Source organism: Pongo pygmaeus, chromosome 6, assembly GCF_028885625.2.
Source record: "Pongo pygmaeus isolate AG05252 chromosome 6, NHGRI_mPonPyg2-v2.0_pri, whole genome shotgun sequence".
NCBI lineage: Eukaryota > Metazoa > Chordata > Mammalia > Primates > Hominidae > Pongo > Pongo pygmaeus.
In genome coordinates, this window is record NC_072379.2 from 115,210,711 (window position 1) to 115,227,418 (window position 16,708).

Sequence of the window (16,708 nt, forward strand, 5' to 3'; positions counted from 1 at the left end):
TGTGTGTATTGCTTTTATTACAGTAAATATGGAACCTTTCATACTTATTTTTACCTTATTAAAAACTCAAAATAGACAATAAATACATTAGTTATTGCTTATTCAGGAATGTATTTTTAAAAATTATTACATTAGTAGTTGAATTCTTTGTTTTCCAGCACTTAAAGAGGTTCCATATAAATGTTCTATCATTTGATGAATAGTATAAAATAGCCTGTTCACACACCCACCATACTTCTTTTTTATAGTCTTTTCTTGCTAATCCTAAATAAACTGAAATTTCTGTTTCCAATTTTTTAAATAAGAAAGTAACAATATAAATCACATGTACTTGGATACCTGTACCATGAAGCTAGACTAGAGTCCAAAATTATTTTTGGAAAGTGAATATGTGAAGAGTAGTTGCTGACGTTGGCATACATTTTCTTGTCAGTTCATCTGGAAAAATGACCAACCTATAATAATAAAGCAGGTGCTTGGCTTTCTAAAATGTTCTTTATAGTTTTGAGGAACTTTTAAAAATTCATCTTTTTGATAGTCATCCACATCCCATTAATTTATTTTGATGCCTCTCTTGGAAAGTTGTTGGAGTGTAGTGAAAAAAGCCCTGCCCTAGAAGTCAGGCAACTGGATTCCAGTCTCAGCATTGCTGTTATTGAGGTGTATCCCTTCATGCAAAGGGTTGAATCTCGGGTTCTCAGTTTTCCTATCGTTAATGAAAGAATTGAACTAAATGGTCTCTCAGGAGCTTCCTATCTCATTGTTTTCTGTGACTTCAGTAGGATGAAGATTTGGCTATGTATATGAAAACCAAGCTAGCTGTCCAGTCCAAAAACATTTTTTTAAATCAGTGAATTTTCAGTCAATTACAGGATAGGTGTGCTATAAATACAATAATTAATGTATGTACTTTTCGCCCTTCTATTGATTGTGAGACTGTATTTTGGCCTCAATTCATTAAAACAGAGCTCCTAAGATTTTTATCAATTCTAAGTCTTTATTACTATTATGAATTTCTCAAAAAAAAACACGTTACTTTATATCTTAATTAGAATTTGCAATTGAACCTTTAACAATATGGGGTTGAACTGCGCAGTCCACTTATACTCAGATTTTTTTTCAGTAAATACAGTTAGCCTTCCATATCCACAGGTTCCTCATCCACCACCAAACTGGATCCAACATAGAGTATTGCAAGATGCAAAACCCTCAGACAAGGAGGGCTGACTTTTCACCTCCTTGGGTTCTGCAGGGATGATGGGACTTAAGTATGCAAGGATTTTTATATCTGCAGGGGAATTCTGGAACCAATCCCTAGAGGGTACCGAGGAATGACTCTATTTCATTTGAAGATTTTCTATCAAAATCACTGCTATGCCACCATAATCACTGCCATCTTTCTCTTTTGCCTGGCTATTTGCCACAGCCCCCTAACTGGCCTCACTCCCTGCCTTCAATATGATCACCAATCCATTTTTCTCTAAAAAAACGTGATTATACCGAGACTACCGTGTCATTTCCCTGCTTAAAACTATCAATTGTATGTGATTGCTCTGAGAATAATATTCCAAGTTCTTGAGCAACATATGCAAGGCCTTCACCATCAACCCGTTGTCATCGTTAGCAACCCTTCTGTAGCTTTCCTGAGCAACCCGTGCTACTCCTGTGTACCCATGCCAGCATTGATTTTCTCCTCATGCCTGCCCCACTCTTATCTGTTTCCAAAACTCTTCCACATTAAGTGCCTCTTCTGTGTCTACATCTAAAACCTTGTACAAATTCCTATTATCACCTGTCACGTTGTAAAAGTAACCCTGTTAACTAATACCATTAGACTGCTAGTTAGGTATTTGAGAACCAAAAACATCACTTCACCTTTGCTGGGATTCTGAAATGGTGCCCAGTACTTAATGAGTTCCATCAATATTTTCTGAATGAATGATTATGTAAATAAATAACTGGAGAAAGCTTGGGATAATTGCAGAACTGGGAGTGGGAATTGCACAAAACTTCATAATTTCTTCTTTACAAAAGGGATTTGAAATGTACTGATTCTAATAAAAATTTCCTTCCCACCATTTTCTCACTCATGAATCATTAAGTTGAGAAAACAAAAACGTATATAAACCATTTTATATTTTATCGATTGGGGTAATGCCTGTCTTTAGTCTCCATTCTCGTATCTAAAATTTACTTTTAATTCTTCACGGGTAGAAAGCCCTAGCATTTAGAAACTTGTTTGGAAACACACTTTCATGCTTTCTAGAATGTTGCTATTTCATTTACTATTCTATTCCTCACTTTGAAATTTATAACACTGAAAGATTGTTTCTTTGGGTTTTACATTTTAGAAAACACATTGTCTCATTTGAATCCCAGGACAAATTAAATAACATAATGGGGAAATCAAACAAATAATAGCTCAGTTTTTCTAGCTTGCAACTTTATCATTTTAGAATGTTTGTTTAAGATAACAAGTGCTTACAGAATTTTTACAAAGTTACACGTTACTTTAAGAAACTTAAAAAAAATAGTAAGTAGAACTGCAAAGAAAAATTACCACAATGAATGTAATTTATCACAAATCAGGATTTGGTACACTTCTTCCCTTCAAGGTGTATATGTGTGTAGGGAAGACAGGGGAAGAAGTTGACAGAGGAGGGGTAAAGGATACAGGTATACTAGATATTCAGTTTATATTTTTTAGGAGTAAAAATAAGTTTGGCAGCTATAATTTAACCATCCCAATTTCTTCTCCCTATTCACCCCAAAATAGCAAAATGAGCAAAATAGAGCACCCCTTGCTACATTTTTAAAGACATTTCTGTGCCCACTCTCCAGTTTCTTGCTTTGGATTGTACCTGAAATGCTGCCATTGGAACCTGACATCTTGATACTCTTTTAAGTGAAACATACCCTTGAGTGGGGTAACATTTCAATCTGTTAGCAGTCATCTATTTACTTTAGGTGAATAAGTGATCTGAGAAAGGAGTGTTGAAAACTACATATGGGAACCAAGCATAAGAGCTCTGAGCACAATATGAGAGCACCATACACTGATTAAAAGAGATGTCACCAAAGAGAAAGCTGCAACAAAGGGAAACAAGAGGCTCCAATCACATGGCCTTCAGCCTTCCCAGTTTCGCTTTTGGACAACCCAAATCCCTAGTGAAAGGGGCATGGAATCTGAACAGGAGTGGAGGAAGTTGAAGTCAGCTAAACACTTTTCTTTTTAACCACAAAGGAAAGTTGCTTTTGTCTTACTGAATGAATAGGACCCTAGGAGTGGGCATGAGGGCTCTGCTGGAACCATGTGCCCTAAAGACAACGCCGAAGCGTGCAACTGAAAATGAAAATGAAACTGTAACTTGTGACCATCTATCTGTGTCTTCTTTCGCCTTGCCTCTCTGTGCTGTTGACTGTTGCGGCGTGTCTGTGGCAAAGAAAGACCATGCTGCAGTCAGAGAAATCAGAGGACACCACTTCAACAATTAACCAAAAATAGGACAGGGACACCTATCTGCCTGCTCTTGGACGTATTAGGTCATTCAGCTCAGCTGCGTGACTGGAGAAATCATTTTGCCATTATAGGAAAAGGTAGGGGTGTAGGATGATGAGAGAAAGGAAGAGACATGACTCAGAGTGGGAAACAGCACATAGCCAAGGGCAAATATTTCTCTCAGACATAAATGGATCAGGAAGAGGTGAGAGCAGCAGGTCATCTTTGGAGCATTCTTTTCTTTCCTGCCTCCCAGTCACTTGTCACCGAGCACCAACCAGTAACAAAAGGGGAGAGAAGGGCAGTATACAGGACCTGTTTCTCTAACTGACTGGCACATCGGTTCCAGCCAACTGCTGTCTCAGCTAACTAGGGCAGTGAAACAAGGAGTCATTTGGAAAGTTTCAGGGATGCACACTCCACATCCCAGGGAGGCAAGTGGTGAGGAATAACCACCACGCTTATTTTACTGAGAAGGAAACTGGTTGAAATTCTTTATGCATTATATGGCTGGGAGACCTCTGATCTCAGTACAAACAATAACGGGAGTATTTAGATTTGTTAAGCACTTATAATCTTCTGGGCATTTACTTAATCAGTACAATAACCCTACGATGGGAATGTTACTGTCATTCCCATTTTTCAGATAATGAAACTGATGCTGTGAAGTTAAGGAATTTGCCCTAGACCACAGTCAGGATGTGAGCCAAGAGAGCCTGACATCAGAGTCCACACTCTTAATCACTGTAGAGATGATTTTCTACTTCCTGAATGAATGTGTCCATGGCTGTTCTTATGACTTCCAGCCAAAATCTTCTTTTTTCATTCATCCACCTTTCCTACTCTGAGAAGACCTTTTTTCCATTCTCCCATCAACGGAGGCAGTTTCATGTCCTCAGTTGTAAGAGCTGCCCCAAGCTAGCACCTGGGCTTCATGTACCCTCCTCACTCGGCCTCTTCTAATCCCTGAGCCCCTCCCCCAGCCCTGTAAGCCGGTTTTCAGGGCACACCCTTTCTTTCTCCTTAGGATCTGAGCTCTAGACCTTACACTCCAGCTAAAGTCAGAAAAATCGTTCCCAAATGCCGTTATTCTCACTTTTTGTAAATTCTATAGAATTTTATTCCTTCACACAGACTTCCCTAATATGTATCAAAAGCTCAGTGATGATTTTTCTTCTCAATGCTAAACATCATGACATGTAAAATATTAATAATTACAGCAATAATTTCAGTTTGGACTAAGCATCTTGTTTTCTAGACAGAATCCTTATTTTGTATTTTCTTCATTTTGTTTGGAAATTTCTTGTCAGTTTGTACATCCTTTAATATGTTATCCAATTTTATTGTCAGTTACTTTATCTTGGAGATCCCAGGGAAAACCATATATGAGTTTATTTTCTCCTATTGAATAATTTGCTCATGATAAATTTTCTTTATTTTATTTTTTAGAGACAGGGTCTTGTTCTATCACCCAGGCTGGAGCACAGTGGTGCAATCTCCTAGGTTCAAGTGATCCTCCCTCTTCAGCTTCCCCAGTTTCTGTGACTTCAGGTGCATACCATTGCACCCAGTTTCTACATATTTTCTCACAAAGTGACGGTGGTAAACCAATCGGTATCAAAGTCAGGAATTATATTGAAAAATTGGAAATCATGACACTAGAATACATAAAAAGAAACATAAGATGAAACCAACCCTTTCTCTCCAGTTATCTATAGCCTTTTTGGGGCAGACATAGGAATAGCACACATTATTCAGGGTTAGGTTAGGTAACATAAACAAGACGAAAATATCCCCACAGAATTTCTAGTCTATTCAATCAATTTCAAATGTTGTATGTGCAGGGGCCATGCAGGGGAAGGGATGGGTGGAGTAAGGAGCATGATGAAAGCACTGGAAATAAAACACCAAAAAGTAATTTGTTATCATATAGAAGAACCAAGTGAGCAATCAACTGAATCATTAATATACATTTTATTTAGACGAGGAAAATCCTATGATGATTGCAATTTTTAAAATTAGATTGCTAAAAAAGTATCAGCATTGTTGGTATTATTTGTCCTAGAAGTGACTGAAGGGTCCTAGGGAAAAAAATAGCTGTGTAAAGTGATTTTTATTAAAACTATTTTTTTGGCCGGGCACGGTGGCTCAGGCCTGTAATCCCAGCACTTTGGGAGGCCGAGGCAGGCGGATCATAAGATCAGGAGATCGAGACCTTCCTGGCCAACACCGTGAAACCCCGTCTCTACTAAAAATACAAAGAGAAATTAGCCAGGCGTGGTGGCAGGTGCCTGTAGTCCCAGCTACTCGGGAGGCTGAGGCAGGAGAATGGCATGAACCCAGGAGGCGGAGCTTGCAGTGAGCCGAGATCACGCCATTGCACTCTAGCCTGGGTGACAGAGCGAGACTCCGTCTCAAAAAAAAAAAAAAAAAAAAAAAAAAAGACTGGTTTTTTTTTTTTTCTGAGGAAGAGAAATCCTATGTGGGGTTATCCTAAGCAACAATCCCATTTGACTAGGCACACATAAACACAAAAAACTGTGACAATCAGTATGTTCAAATAAGGGACAATGGCAAATAGAAGATTGTAAAATAATTTTCCTGGAAGAACTTTGGCAATGATAAGCATTAATCTGGGGCAGATCAGATGCAGACCAGGCTCTATGATGTGTGATGAGCTAGGGGTCTATTGATTTCCATGATTTTACGGTTCTTAGAGTTGAAGAAATATTCAGAATTGGAAAGGAAAATCCCTCAAGTCTGCAATGAAGTCTGCAGGGCATGGGACTCTCCAAAATGCAGGATAGGTTTGGGCTACTTTGAAGCAGCCCCTAAGAAATTGTTCTTTTTATGAAGTTAATAGATTGGTGCCACCTCACCTCTTGCTGTTCACCAATACCTTTTTGGTGTGGTCAATGAGACAACTTAATATAGCTCAAGCCCTTTCATAGCAAAAATAAATAAAAAATAATAATAATCCTGTCTACTGCCCAGTTTGTAATTCTTGATTTCACATTCCAAGAAGCCTTCAGTTTATAGAAATAGAAAGAACTGCCAGTTCCCTGCAAGCAGCTTGGCCAACTTAGCCTGTAGGGTTCCCCCTTAAATGATGCTTCCTTCAATTTGCTTACAAATATTTCTTTAATAGTATGTTCCTTCATTTTATTGAGTTGGGATTCCCTGTAAGTCATCCAGCCTGCAGTGCTGCTGCTCTTCCCCTGATATAAAGGATCCTTTTGTGTGTATTTGTGGAATTTTGTTCTCCATTCAGGGTTCTTACATAGGAGAGTGATATTTGCTGGCATAACTTCTGCATTTTCAAACATCTTCAGGTTTAAAGTTTTTATTTCGCCTACATTACTGTTTCTCAAAATAAAATGAGCATAGGAATCACCAGGGGATCTTATTAAAATGCCAATTCAAATTCAGTAAATCTGGGATTGGTCCTGGGATTCTGCATTTCTAACAAGCTCCCTGGATGCTGAGGCTGCAAGTCCCTAGATCAAACTTTGAGTAGCAAGGATCTATCTAGTAAGTAGCTTGAGTACGACATGGAAAGAGATGAAGATAAAGTAGCTACAGACAGACAAGAAAAGAAACTAATAGAGAGTTCATTTGTTTGGCTCTATGAAAAGATTCTACTGGCTGTCCAAAAACTAAATCCCCCACACCTGCTTTAAAACATATTCACATTCCCTCTGAAGTTAGCTGAGTTGCTTGAAGGCAAAGCCAGCAGTGCAGAAATAAACCCCATTCTCCAGTATGCACAAAAGCTGATGTTGCAATTACAGATTTTCCCTGGAATTAGTGAAAAAACAAACTCATCATATGATTATAAGAAAGTAAAGTTCTGTATGAAGAGCAGATCACTTACGTGTATCTTCACCACATGAACCTACACCCACACACACACACGTATATAAACACACACACACAGAGTCTTTAAAGACTGACTTTATTTTACACTGTAATCCCAGACTTCGGGAGGCCAAAGTGGATGGATCGCTTGATTCCAGGAGTTCGAAACTAGCCTGGCAAAAATCCTGTCTCTACCAAAAACATAAAAATTAGCTGGGTCTGGTGGCACACACCTGTAGTCGCAGCTACTAGGGAGGCTGAGGATCACCTGAGCCTGGGAGGTGGAGGCTGCAGTCAGCCATGATGCATGCCACTGTACTCCAGCCTGGGCAAGAGAATGAGACTCTGTCTCAAAAAAAAATATGAAAAATCAACTTGCATACATATATATAATGTGTGTGTATATATAAGCACATATACATATATTACATACATATATACTTTTAAAAGAGTAAAATATTTTACTCTTTTAAAGCATCATTGCCTCAAAAGGAGTGGTTTAGAGATAAATTTTCCCCAGGTAAAACCAACTCCTGATAAGTAGTTTATTTACTAGGGAAAGGGCCAAAAGGAAAGAGAGTTTCCTTTGTTAAATAATGGAGCCCTGACTTAAAGCCAGATGGGTTACAAAACAAAGGGCTTCTGTGGAGAACTACTCCCAAATATTTACATTAACTTAAGAAAAACATGGAAGTTTAATATCTCCTTATAATTTGGGGTAGTATTAAGGGGCTAAAGTCATTTTTATTCTTTATCATTTCATTATAATCAAAATGGATTTTTAATTACTTACTTGTCAATAATAAAATCTATGTTTCCCTAATATGCTATTTAAAAGCTCTACTAGTATGCTATAAAATGGTGCGTTTCTCAGATATAAGCTATATTATGTTAAATATATATTAAATCTAGGTACTAGTTATAGCATATTGCATTATTTTGTTGTCCTACTAGGTTTGAGAGTTAGTCACACTTTGGATAACATTTATGGGGCCTCTATACTTCTAAAAGGTGGTCATAATTTTGTTTTGCTTGAATAGGAGAAAACGTAATCATTGTATATTTAAATATTTTACATCTCTCAACTAGATGAAAAGTAATAATTTGTTTTAACACTTGACCATAATTTTTCTGAAAATTGCTAAGCTCAAGCTTTATAGTAAATATTTTCAGTCTTGAGTTAGGTAGGGCTGTAATTTTTACTTTTATTATTGATACAAATCTATCCAGATGGAAAATGAGCCAAATATTTATTTACCCCTCATTTCGTGCTTACTGAATACATTATCCCTTGATTATATTAGGGTTTGGCTCCCAGTTTAGAAAAAGACTTAGTGTCTTTAGAGAATGGTAGCCATTATTTTGGTAGGGTTATTATAATCCACTCAATTTCATGGCAGCTAGTTTGATTTCTTATGTGTCATCATAATGAGGTGATGAATTGAAACCTGAAATTTTTCATGGACTTTAAGCACAAATGAAAATAACTCAGTGAAATTTGGTTTGCTTATCACTTCACATTTTCTCAATATTTGAACTTACTTTTATACTGATAAATCATATTGCCTTTATGAGTTTGTTTTTAATGGAATTAAAAAGAAAATATTATCCCAAAGAACAAAATTTTGCAATAAGATAAAGTAAGATAAAGAAAGAGTGTACACTTTGAGATAACCTACCTTTAAAGGCAAAATTTTGCTCCATTTTCAAAGACAAGCACAAGTTCCATCAGATTTAGTTCTAAATCCAGAATAATAATGATGATACTTTGCCCTCTGTAGCACAAATGCCAATGAGACTATTTCAGGAAGTCTCTGCAAGTGGAAGTTTGTTTCAGAAATCTGGTTTCAGGCAGCATCTCTCCAAATCTTCATTAAAACAGTGAAGAAGTAGGAGGAAGATGCCAGCACTTTCAGCAGCCCTACTGAATGTTGGCCTGGGGCAAGCCCCTATGCTCTGCCAACTCTGCTGTAAAAGACAAGGAGGAGAAAAATGAATGTTTTTGTTTTTGAGATGGAGTTTTGCTCTTGTTGCCCAGGCTGGAGTGCAATGGCATGTGGTCTCGGCTCACTGCAACCTCCACCTCCTGGGTTCAAGTGATTCTCCTGCCTCAGCCTCCCAAGTACCTGGGATTGCAGGAGCCCGTCACCACACTGGGCTAATTTTTGTATTTTTAGTAGAGACGAGTTTCACCGTGTTGGCCAGGCTGGTCTCTAACTCCTGACCTCAGGTGATCTGCTTGCCTTGGCCTTCCAAAATGCTGGGATTACAAGCATGACCTACCGTGCCCAGCCAAAAATTAGTGTTGTAAAGAGTGATTTTTGTCAGAAATTACTGAAATATAAAAGCTGGCACTCTAAAGTCTAGTTTCAGCTACCTAAAATCTATCATTCTTTTAGGTTTCATCAGCCAAGAATTCTGAGGAAAGGTGGTGGCCTAAATTATTATTTCAGTAAGATAAATTATCAACTGTCTTGAAAATCACATTCTATTTTAAGGCAAGAGAATGTATCTGTGACCACCGCAAGCCCCTCTCTCTGAGGCCCTCTGTCAGGCATCGTGTTTGAGAATCTTCATCTAGAAGTTTGCATTTGATTTGTGATTAAGGGATTTTTGTTTTTGTTACCAACTGTTTAATGGAAAAAATTTTAATATACTGTATAAAGCTTTCTGAGAAAGAAGTAATAAATGGCAAAAATAGTAAGTATCAAAAAGTTAGATTAAAACTTATAAAACTGAAAGCCAAAAAAAAACCTCTAATGACCACACATATGTGATATAGATTTGAGTTCTTCATACATCCCTTGCCATGGCCTCATCATTGGTAGCAATTCCATCCCCATCCCTTGATGTTGGGCTAAGTCACTTGACTTGCCTTGGCCAAGGGAACAAGGCAGAAGTGACAAGGTGCCTCTCCAAGTCTGGGCTTTTAGAAGCCTTGTATGTTTTTTCTTGTCCTCTTATGCCACTGCTGCTTTACGGAGCATGGGAAGAATGTACCCCAATTATCTTGCTAGTACAAGGAGGAGGAGAGACATACCAAGCGGTGAGAGGTGGATCTGCCCCAGACACCTCACCTAGATCAGCCGAGCCCCAGCCAACCCAACCCATAGCTCTATGATAAAAATGGTGGTTGTTTAGAGCAGTGAGTTTTGTAGTAGTTTACTTATGCAGTATTATTGCAGCAATAATTGATTGGTACACCCTAAAATGTAGTCTTAAAATAAATGTGTGTCAGATACATGATGACAAAAATATGTTGGGTCACTTCATCTTTCACTGTCAATTGGCTGTTGTGATATCCTTTAGACAGGGTCATAACGCCACATCTGCACTGCTGGCCTAGCAGTCACAATATGGCTATTCCTCTAGCAATTTTAGCTAGGACACACAAAAAAACTGCACTTTCAACATAGGATTTGCCACTCAAAAGCTTTCTTAAGAATTAACCTTATTTCCATTGTATTAAATAACCAATCAGATTTATTTTGTATTGAATAACAAAATATTTTACAAATAAAATTGTAAAGTGACATAGGAAATGCTAAAGACTAAACATATTCTTTCACTATCAATATTTGGAGTTAATTAGGTTAAAAAGCCTTAATCAAGGCTACCAATGAAAAGTAAATATTGGCAGAAGTTCTGAAATTACATATGTGAAATTTGAGTTCGAGGGTTTGTTGTAACTCAGAAACAGCAGCCCTTAGAGATGTTACCGGCAAAAATCTTGGCAAGATTTGGTTGAAGGAAAAGAGGGGAAAATTAGGGAAGGATGACACTTCTGAAGTTTCACTAATGTTCTTTTCCGGTTGCCCCTGGAGCTTTCCCCTACCCCATCTACCCTTGTGGAAAAATTTTTATAGCATAAAAGCAGAGATAAGGCTTTTCTTAATTCCAAAATCCTGGTCCTGGGGGATTCATGGCATGAAAATATTGGTGGGCGATGTAAGAACAAGGCTTCCTGCTCAAGGGAGAAGAAATTGAGAAAAGAAGCAAAGTAGTTTTTGACAGGAGTATTTCTAGGGTGGGCCCTGATAAATTAAGAGGATCGAAAAGCAAAGATGTCTGTGCCTTCTGTTTCAAGATAGGGCACATGGAGGCAGTGACACGCTGGAGCTTCTCTGCACCATGACAGAGCATAGGACTCATTCTGTTCTCTACATCGCACTCAACATAGGAGGTTCCACTATGCTGTATCAGACCTGCCCATCCAGATTCATCAGATTTGCTTGCAGAGAGCTCCAAGAAAGGAACAGAAATAGCAAGAAAGTGTCTCTGGCCCAAAGGGGCACATTCAATGAGCTTGAAGGAGAGTGCAGCTCTTGTTCTCCTGAATGGATCAATAACCAAGGACAGACAGAGTGACATACTCATCAGCAGATGCCAAGATGCACAGCTAAGGAAGAAACCCTCCTCCACAGACACACCCAAGATTCCTGGTCACCTCATAAGCCCCTAGAATTTAGAACAAAATGGAAGACACTAGAAATTGACTGAAATTAAGTTTCTGCCACCTGAAGGAATGTGGCTCTGTAAAAGACATTAAGATCAGTTACAGAAAAAGAGAAAGTTACAATTCACGTGGGACTTTGACAGTATCTATAATGTTTTCTGTTTAAAAAGCTCTGGAGTAAATAAGGCAAAATGATACTTAATCAAGCTAGGTGGCAGGTGTCCATCATACAATTTGCCATATTTCAGATAATTGAACTATTTTACAATAAAAATACTTTGAAGTAAAATATGTTTATTTGAATCTTAAATTTGTGGACTAAAATATGTTCCCTCAACCTTAGCAACTATTGTGCTTTAGGCAGTATTCTCAGAGCTTCAAATACATCACCTCACTAAAGTTTACACACTCCTATTGGGTAGATATCAGTGGTATTTTTCATTTTGTAAATAAAGTGAAGTTAATTTAAATAAATAGTAGGAAAAGAAAACTCTTAGCCATCTTGATCAGAAAGATTTTTAAAACACAAAATCGCTGTTTGCTTGCTTTTTTTAAAAAAAAATAAATAAGTGAGAAAAAATTATTTAAAATACTCAAAGTGGAAAAGCCCAATCCACAGAAGCTTCAAGTTAGAACAAGGTGAGGAATGGGTCAGGTGATGTGGCAAGTCTTCATCCAGAAAGCCATTTCTTTCCACATATGAAATGGGCAACTGTAGAAAGGAGGCCTCAATGGGATTCAGCAGATGCAATGAATAGCAGAAGGCCTATGGGGTGGTGATGCTGATAAACAGGGTAAATACTGAGCTGAACTCAGAGATCATTAAAAGATGACATGTTTATGTACTTACACACAGATGGTTAAAATGTTGGCATGTTTATACACTTGCATGTAAACAGTCACTGCTCTGATATGTACGTTGCCCTTCCCCTGAGGACCCTTAACTTCCTAATGATTCAGCAACTAACCAGCAGTACTCTAATGCACAGCTCCAGTGCCATGGCTGAAGTTTGAAATGATTGGTTGGTGGCTCTGCCATACTGATTATAATATCATACCTGGTGATAACTCCTATTATAACCCAAGCTGGAATTCCTTCTCTGAACGCATTGCCAGAGGCACATTTGGGAAGTCTCGGAGTGCTGAGTGTTGGGAAATGTTGGAAAGATGCCTGCTTCTTAACACCATTGATATCATTGAGAGTGGTCAAATCTTTAGATTACAAATCTTATAGTGGTAGTTAAAAAAAAAAGTAGCCAAGAATGCGAAAAGAACCCATGGTGGCAGGGATGGGAAGAGGAAGTTGTACCAGAGTAAAGCGATACAGAGAAGGAGATGAGAGAACACAAAAAGCAATGAATTTCACAATTTTGCCATAAGCTGACCCTGACTAGCCTACTTAAGAACCCCATCTCTCAGAAGTTGCTAACAGGTTCTCTAGTGATTTATCAACTGTAAAATGTTTCATTATCCAACAAAACTCCTTAGGAAAATGTATTTTTAATGTATTTAAGCTTTAGTATCCTCATCGCTCAGATGGTTGGTTTGGTTCGCCTGAGTGGCTTTTAGATCTATATTTCTAGTGCCCTCTAATCCATGGGATGAACTTTAATGCTGCTTCTAAAAAAGAAAAAAATTAGAGGGCAAATGAATTGCCAAATACTCATTTTTTAAGTAAATGATTTGGAGAAAGTTATTAACTCGCCTCCAAGCCTAAAGTTATCTGTGTGGGAATCAAACAAAAACAATTTTGCTTATATCATCTATTCATTTCCAATTTTGTACCTATGCTAACAATGTTCTTCTTCTCCTTTTATTTCTCATAAATCTGGAGCAGTTTCTCTAAGTCAGCTATTATAAACAGACTAAGATGTGTTTCTCTTTGGTGCCAGCTTCTTGATGAGGCAGGTTAATGAAGAGTTTGTGGTTTTTCCTCTCATTAGGAATGCATTTTGGCATTGACAACGCTTCACTGATTATTATGATTCCATGTGTTGCTGTTGATTAGACTTTTCTACATGGACTTTCCCAGCGAGATTGCTTTCCCTCGGTTGAGTACTAGTTAAGCATTCACTTAAAGGCCTCCCTGGAAAGTCCTTTTCTTGCTGGAATGTAGGACAAGCTCCCTCTGTGTTCCTGTTGACTTTTTTCACAGTTAACGTTACTCATCACAGCTGAAGACTGAATAACAATAGATGGGAAGTGGTTTCCACATTTTTCCATAGAACGTAACCTCAACTGACTTGTATGAAGGAAAAATTAAATGAATTTATGGCAGTCGTTAGAGGTGGGCTAGGTACTATAGAACATATTGAACCTGACAGTCCTTTTCTAGTATATTGTGTTTATTAATATTTGTTAATATAATTTGTTCAAACAATTTAGAAATGCAATCTGACAGAAATGAAATTAAGAAAACACAACTTTTTGGCCAGTTGTAGTGGCTCACGCCTGTAATCCCAACACATTGGGAGACTAGGGCAAGAGGATTGCTTGAGGCTAGGAGTTTGAGACCAGACAGGGTAACAGAGTGAGACCCCCGTCTCTATAAACACTTTTTAAAAAAAACTAGCAGGGTGTGGTGGTGCACACCTATAGTTTCAGCATTCTATCAGGAAACTGAGGTGGATCACTTGGGCCCAAGAGGTCCAGGCTGCAGTGACCTATGAATGCACCACTGCATTCCAGCTTGGGTGACAGAGGACACCCTGTCAGAAAGAAAAGAAAAAAAGAAAAAGAAAGAAGGAAGGAAGGAAAGAAAGAAAGAAAGAAGAAAAGAGAAACCCTAATTATTTGTTTATTCATAAATAAGCTTATTTTAAAACATTCCAAATTTTTTTAACTTTTATTTTAGGTTCAAGAGTACATGTGCAGGTTTGTTAAATAGGTAAATTTGTGTCACAGGGATTCATTGTACAGATTATTTTATCACCCAGCTACAAAGCCTACTCCCCAATAGTTATTTTTCTGCTCCTCTCCCTCCCCGACGCTCCACCCCTCAAGTGGGCCCCAGTGCCTGTTGTTTCCCTGTTTGTTTCCATGAGTTCTCATCATTTAGCTCCCACTAATGTGGTATTTGGGAAAACCCAACTTTTGAAAGATCTTTAGTCTGCTAATCATGAATGACCAACATAATTACAGGCATGCCAACATTTGTGACACTGTGACAATTTCCCTGCCATTCTTAGTTAAAACTGATCTTTTGTTCCAAAAATTTTTGCTACCAACAATAGCCTGTCCTTTATAGTTCTTTTATATTTTTGTGTCTTCTCTCTAACTAAATAATCAACTCTTTCAGCATTCCATCCATTTCCCTTTCTCCTCCCTCTTACTCGCAACCCACATTCCCCTCTCTATTGTAATTTTAACCTGTGCCCCTTCAAGTGTATTCCAGCTTTTTTTAAAAAATAATTTCAAGTGATACTTTGACTTTTGACTGCACATGGAAGCGTAAGTAACATGTCCTTTCATTTCTGGATAATGAGTTTCCTGATTAATTACAGCTCAAAAGTAAAATGACTGATTACTATTTAATTCATTTTGTGCTTCTTTACAATAAAGACAGAAGCCCCAAATTCAGGAACAGATAAAATACTTTAATCGCTATCACATCTTTTTAAGTCTAGTCAATTAGAAAAGTCAAATCTTTCCTCACAGCCAAGCACATTAAAAAAAAAATCTTCTCTGGTAATAAACTTGAAGCTTTAAATAATTCCACAATTATAAATATTTCGTGTATTTTGCAAATATGGCATAACCTGTTGGCATAAAATTCCATTGTTCCAGAAAATATCGGTAATAAAATTATAGAAAAGTTAAAGATCTTCATTTCTTATTTCGAAGCGTTTGGGAGACATTTCAGAAACGGATGGGAAATGTTAAATTCTGCATGCCTGCTTAAGTTTCCATCCACACCGACTAGATGTAAACGAGTGTCACCAAAATTACAACACAGGCACCCACACAGATTCCTTCCACAAGGGATCCACAAAGTTTAGATGTGAAATGTACCTAAAGGTTTCTAGCCATCTTTCATCCCTCCCTCTGTGAAACAGGGAGACAGATGTGTCTTAAGGCAGAGATGGAACTTGGGCGATGGGCGGGGGGTGGGGGAGGTGGGAAGGGACGGCTTAGGACAGGGCAGGATTGTGGACTGTTTCTGCCGCCTTGGTTGCCCATACTGGGCATCTCTGCAGGCGCGTCGGCTCCCTCCACCCCTGCTGAGATGATGCACTGCGAAAACATTCGCTCTCCCCGGGACGCCTCTCGGTGGTTCAGAGCAGGGAAAATGTTGCCTCAGGTTTAAAATAATCTGCCCAAGCACCCCAGCGCGGGAGAAACGTTCTCACTCGCTCTCTGCTCGCTGCGGGCGCTCCCCGCCGTCTGCTGCCAGAACCTTGGGGATGTGCCTAGACCCGGCGCAGCGCACGTCTGGGCCAACCGCGAGCAGAACAAACCTTTGGCGGGAGGCCAGGAGGCTCCCTCCCAGCCACCGCCCCCCGCCAGCGCCTTTTTTTTCCCCCATACAATACGAGATCTTCCTTCCTCAGTTCCCTTAAAGCACAGCCCAGGGAAACCTCTTCACAGCTTTCATCCAGCCACTGGCCAGCATGTCTGGGGGCAAATACGTAGACTCGGAGGTAGGCATCGGTGGGGGCGCGCCGCCCCGGGCGCGCGGGGAGTGTCCGCTTCTGCTATTTGCCTCTCCAAATATCCCGACTGCTGCCCTGGCCCCAGCCCTCTCTCCACTTCGGAGCACTTCTCTGGCGTTGGCACCGCTGAGGAATGGGCCTGGGCGGGGAGGTGAAGAGAAGCCAGGAATGTTTTATGTTTTCCTAATGGTGAGGGGGCCTAGGGAGCCCCTAAGCTAGGAGGACACGGAAAAGAGGACTGGG

General features: G+C 39.0%; 1 protein-coding gene across 1 annotated transcript in view; it reads left to right on the forward strand.

Moving 5' to 3' along the window:
* Positions 1–15,907: 15,907 nt before the first annotated feature.
* Positions 15,908–16,708, forward strand: part of CAV1 (caveolin 1) — a 36,579-nt gene continuing 35,778 nt past the window's right edge. Inside the window, exon 1 of the mRNA XM_054495517.2 lies at positions 15,908–16,453. Coding sequence (XP_054351492.1) covers positions 16,424–16,453 — 30 coding nt within the window. The 5' untranslated portion in view covers positions 15,908–16,423. The remainder of the gene's footprint in view (positions 16,454–16,708) is intronic.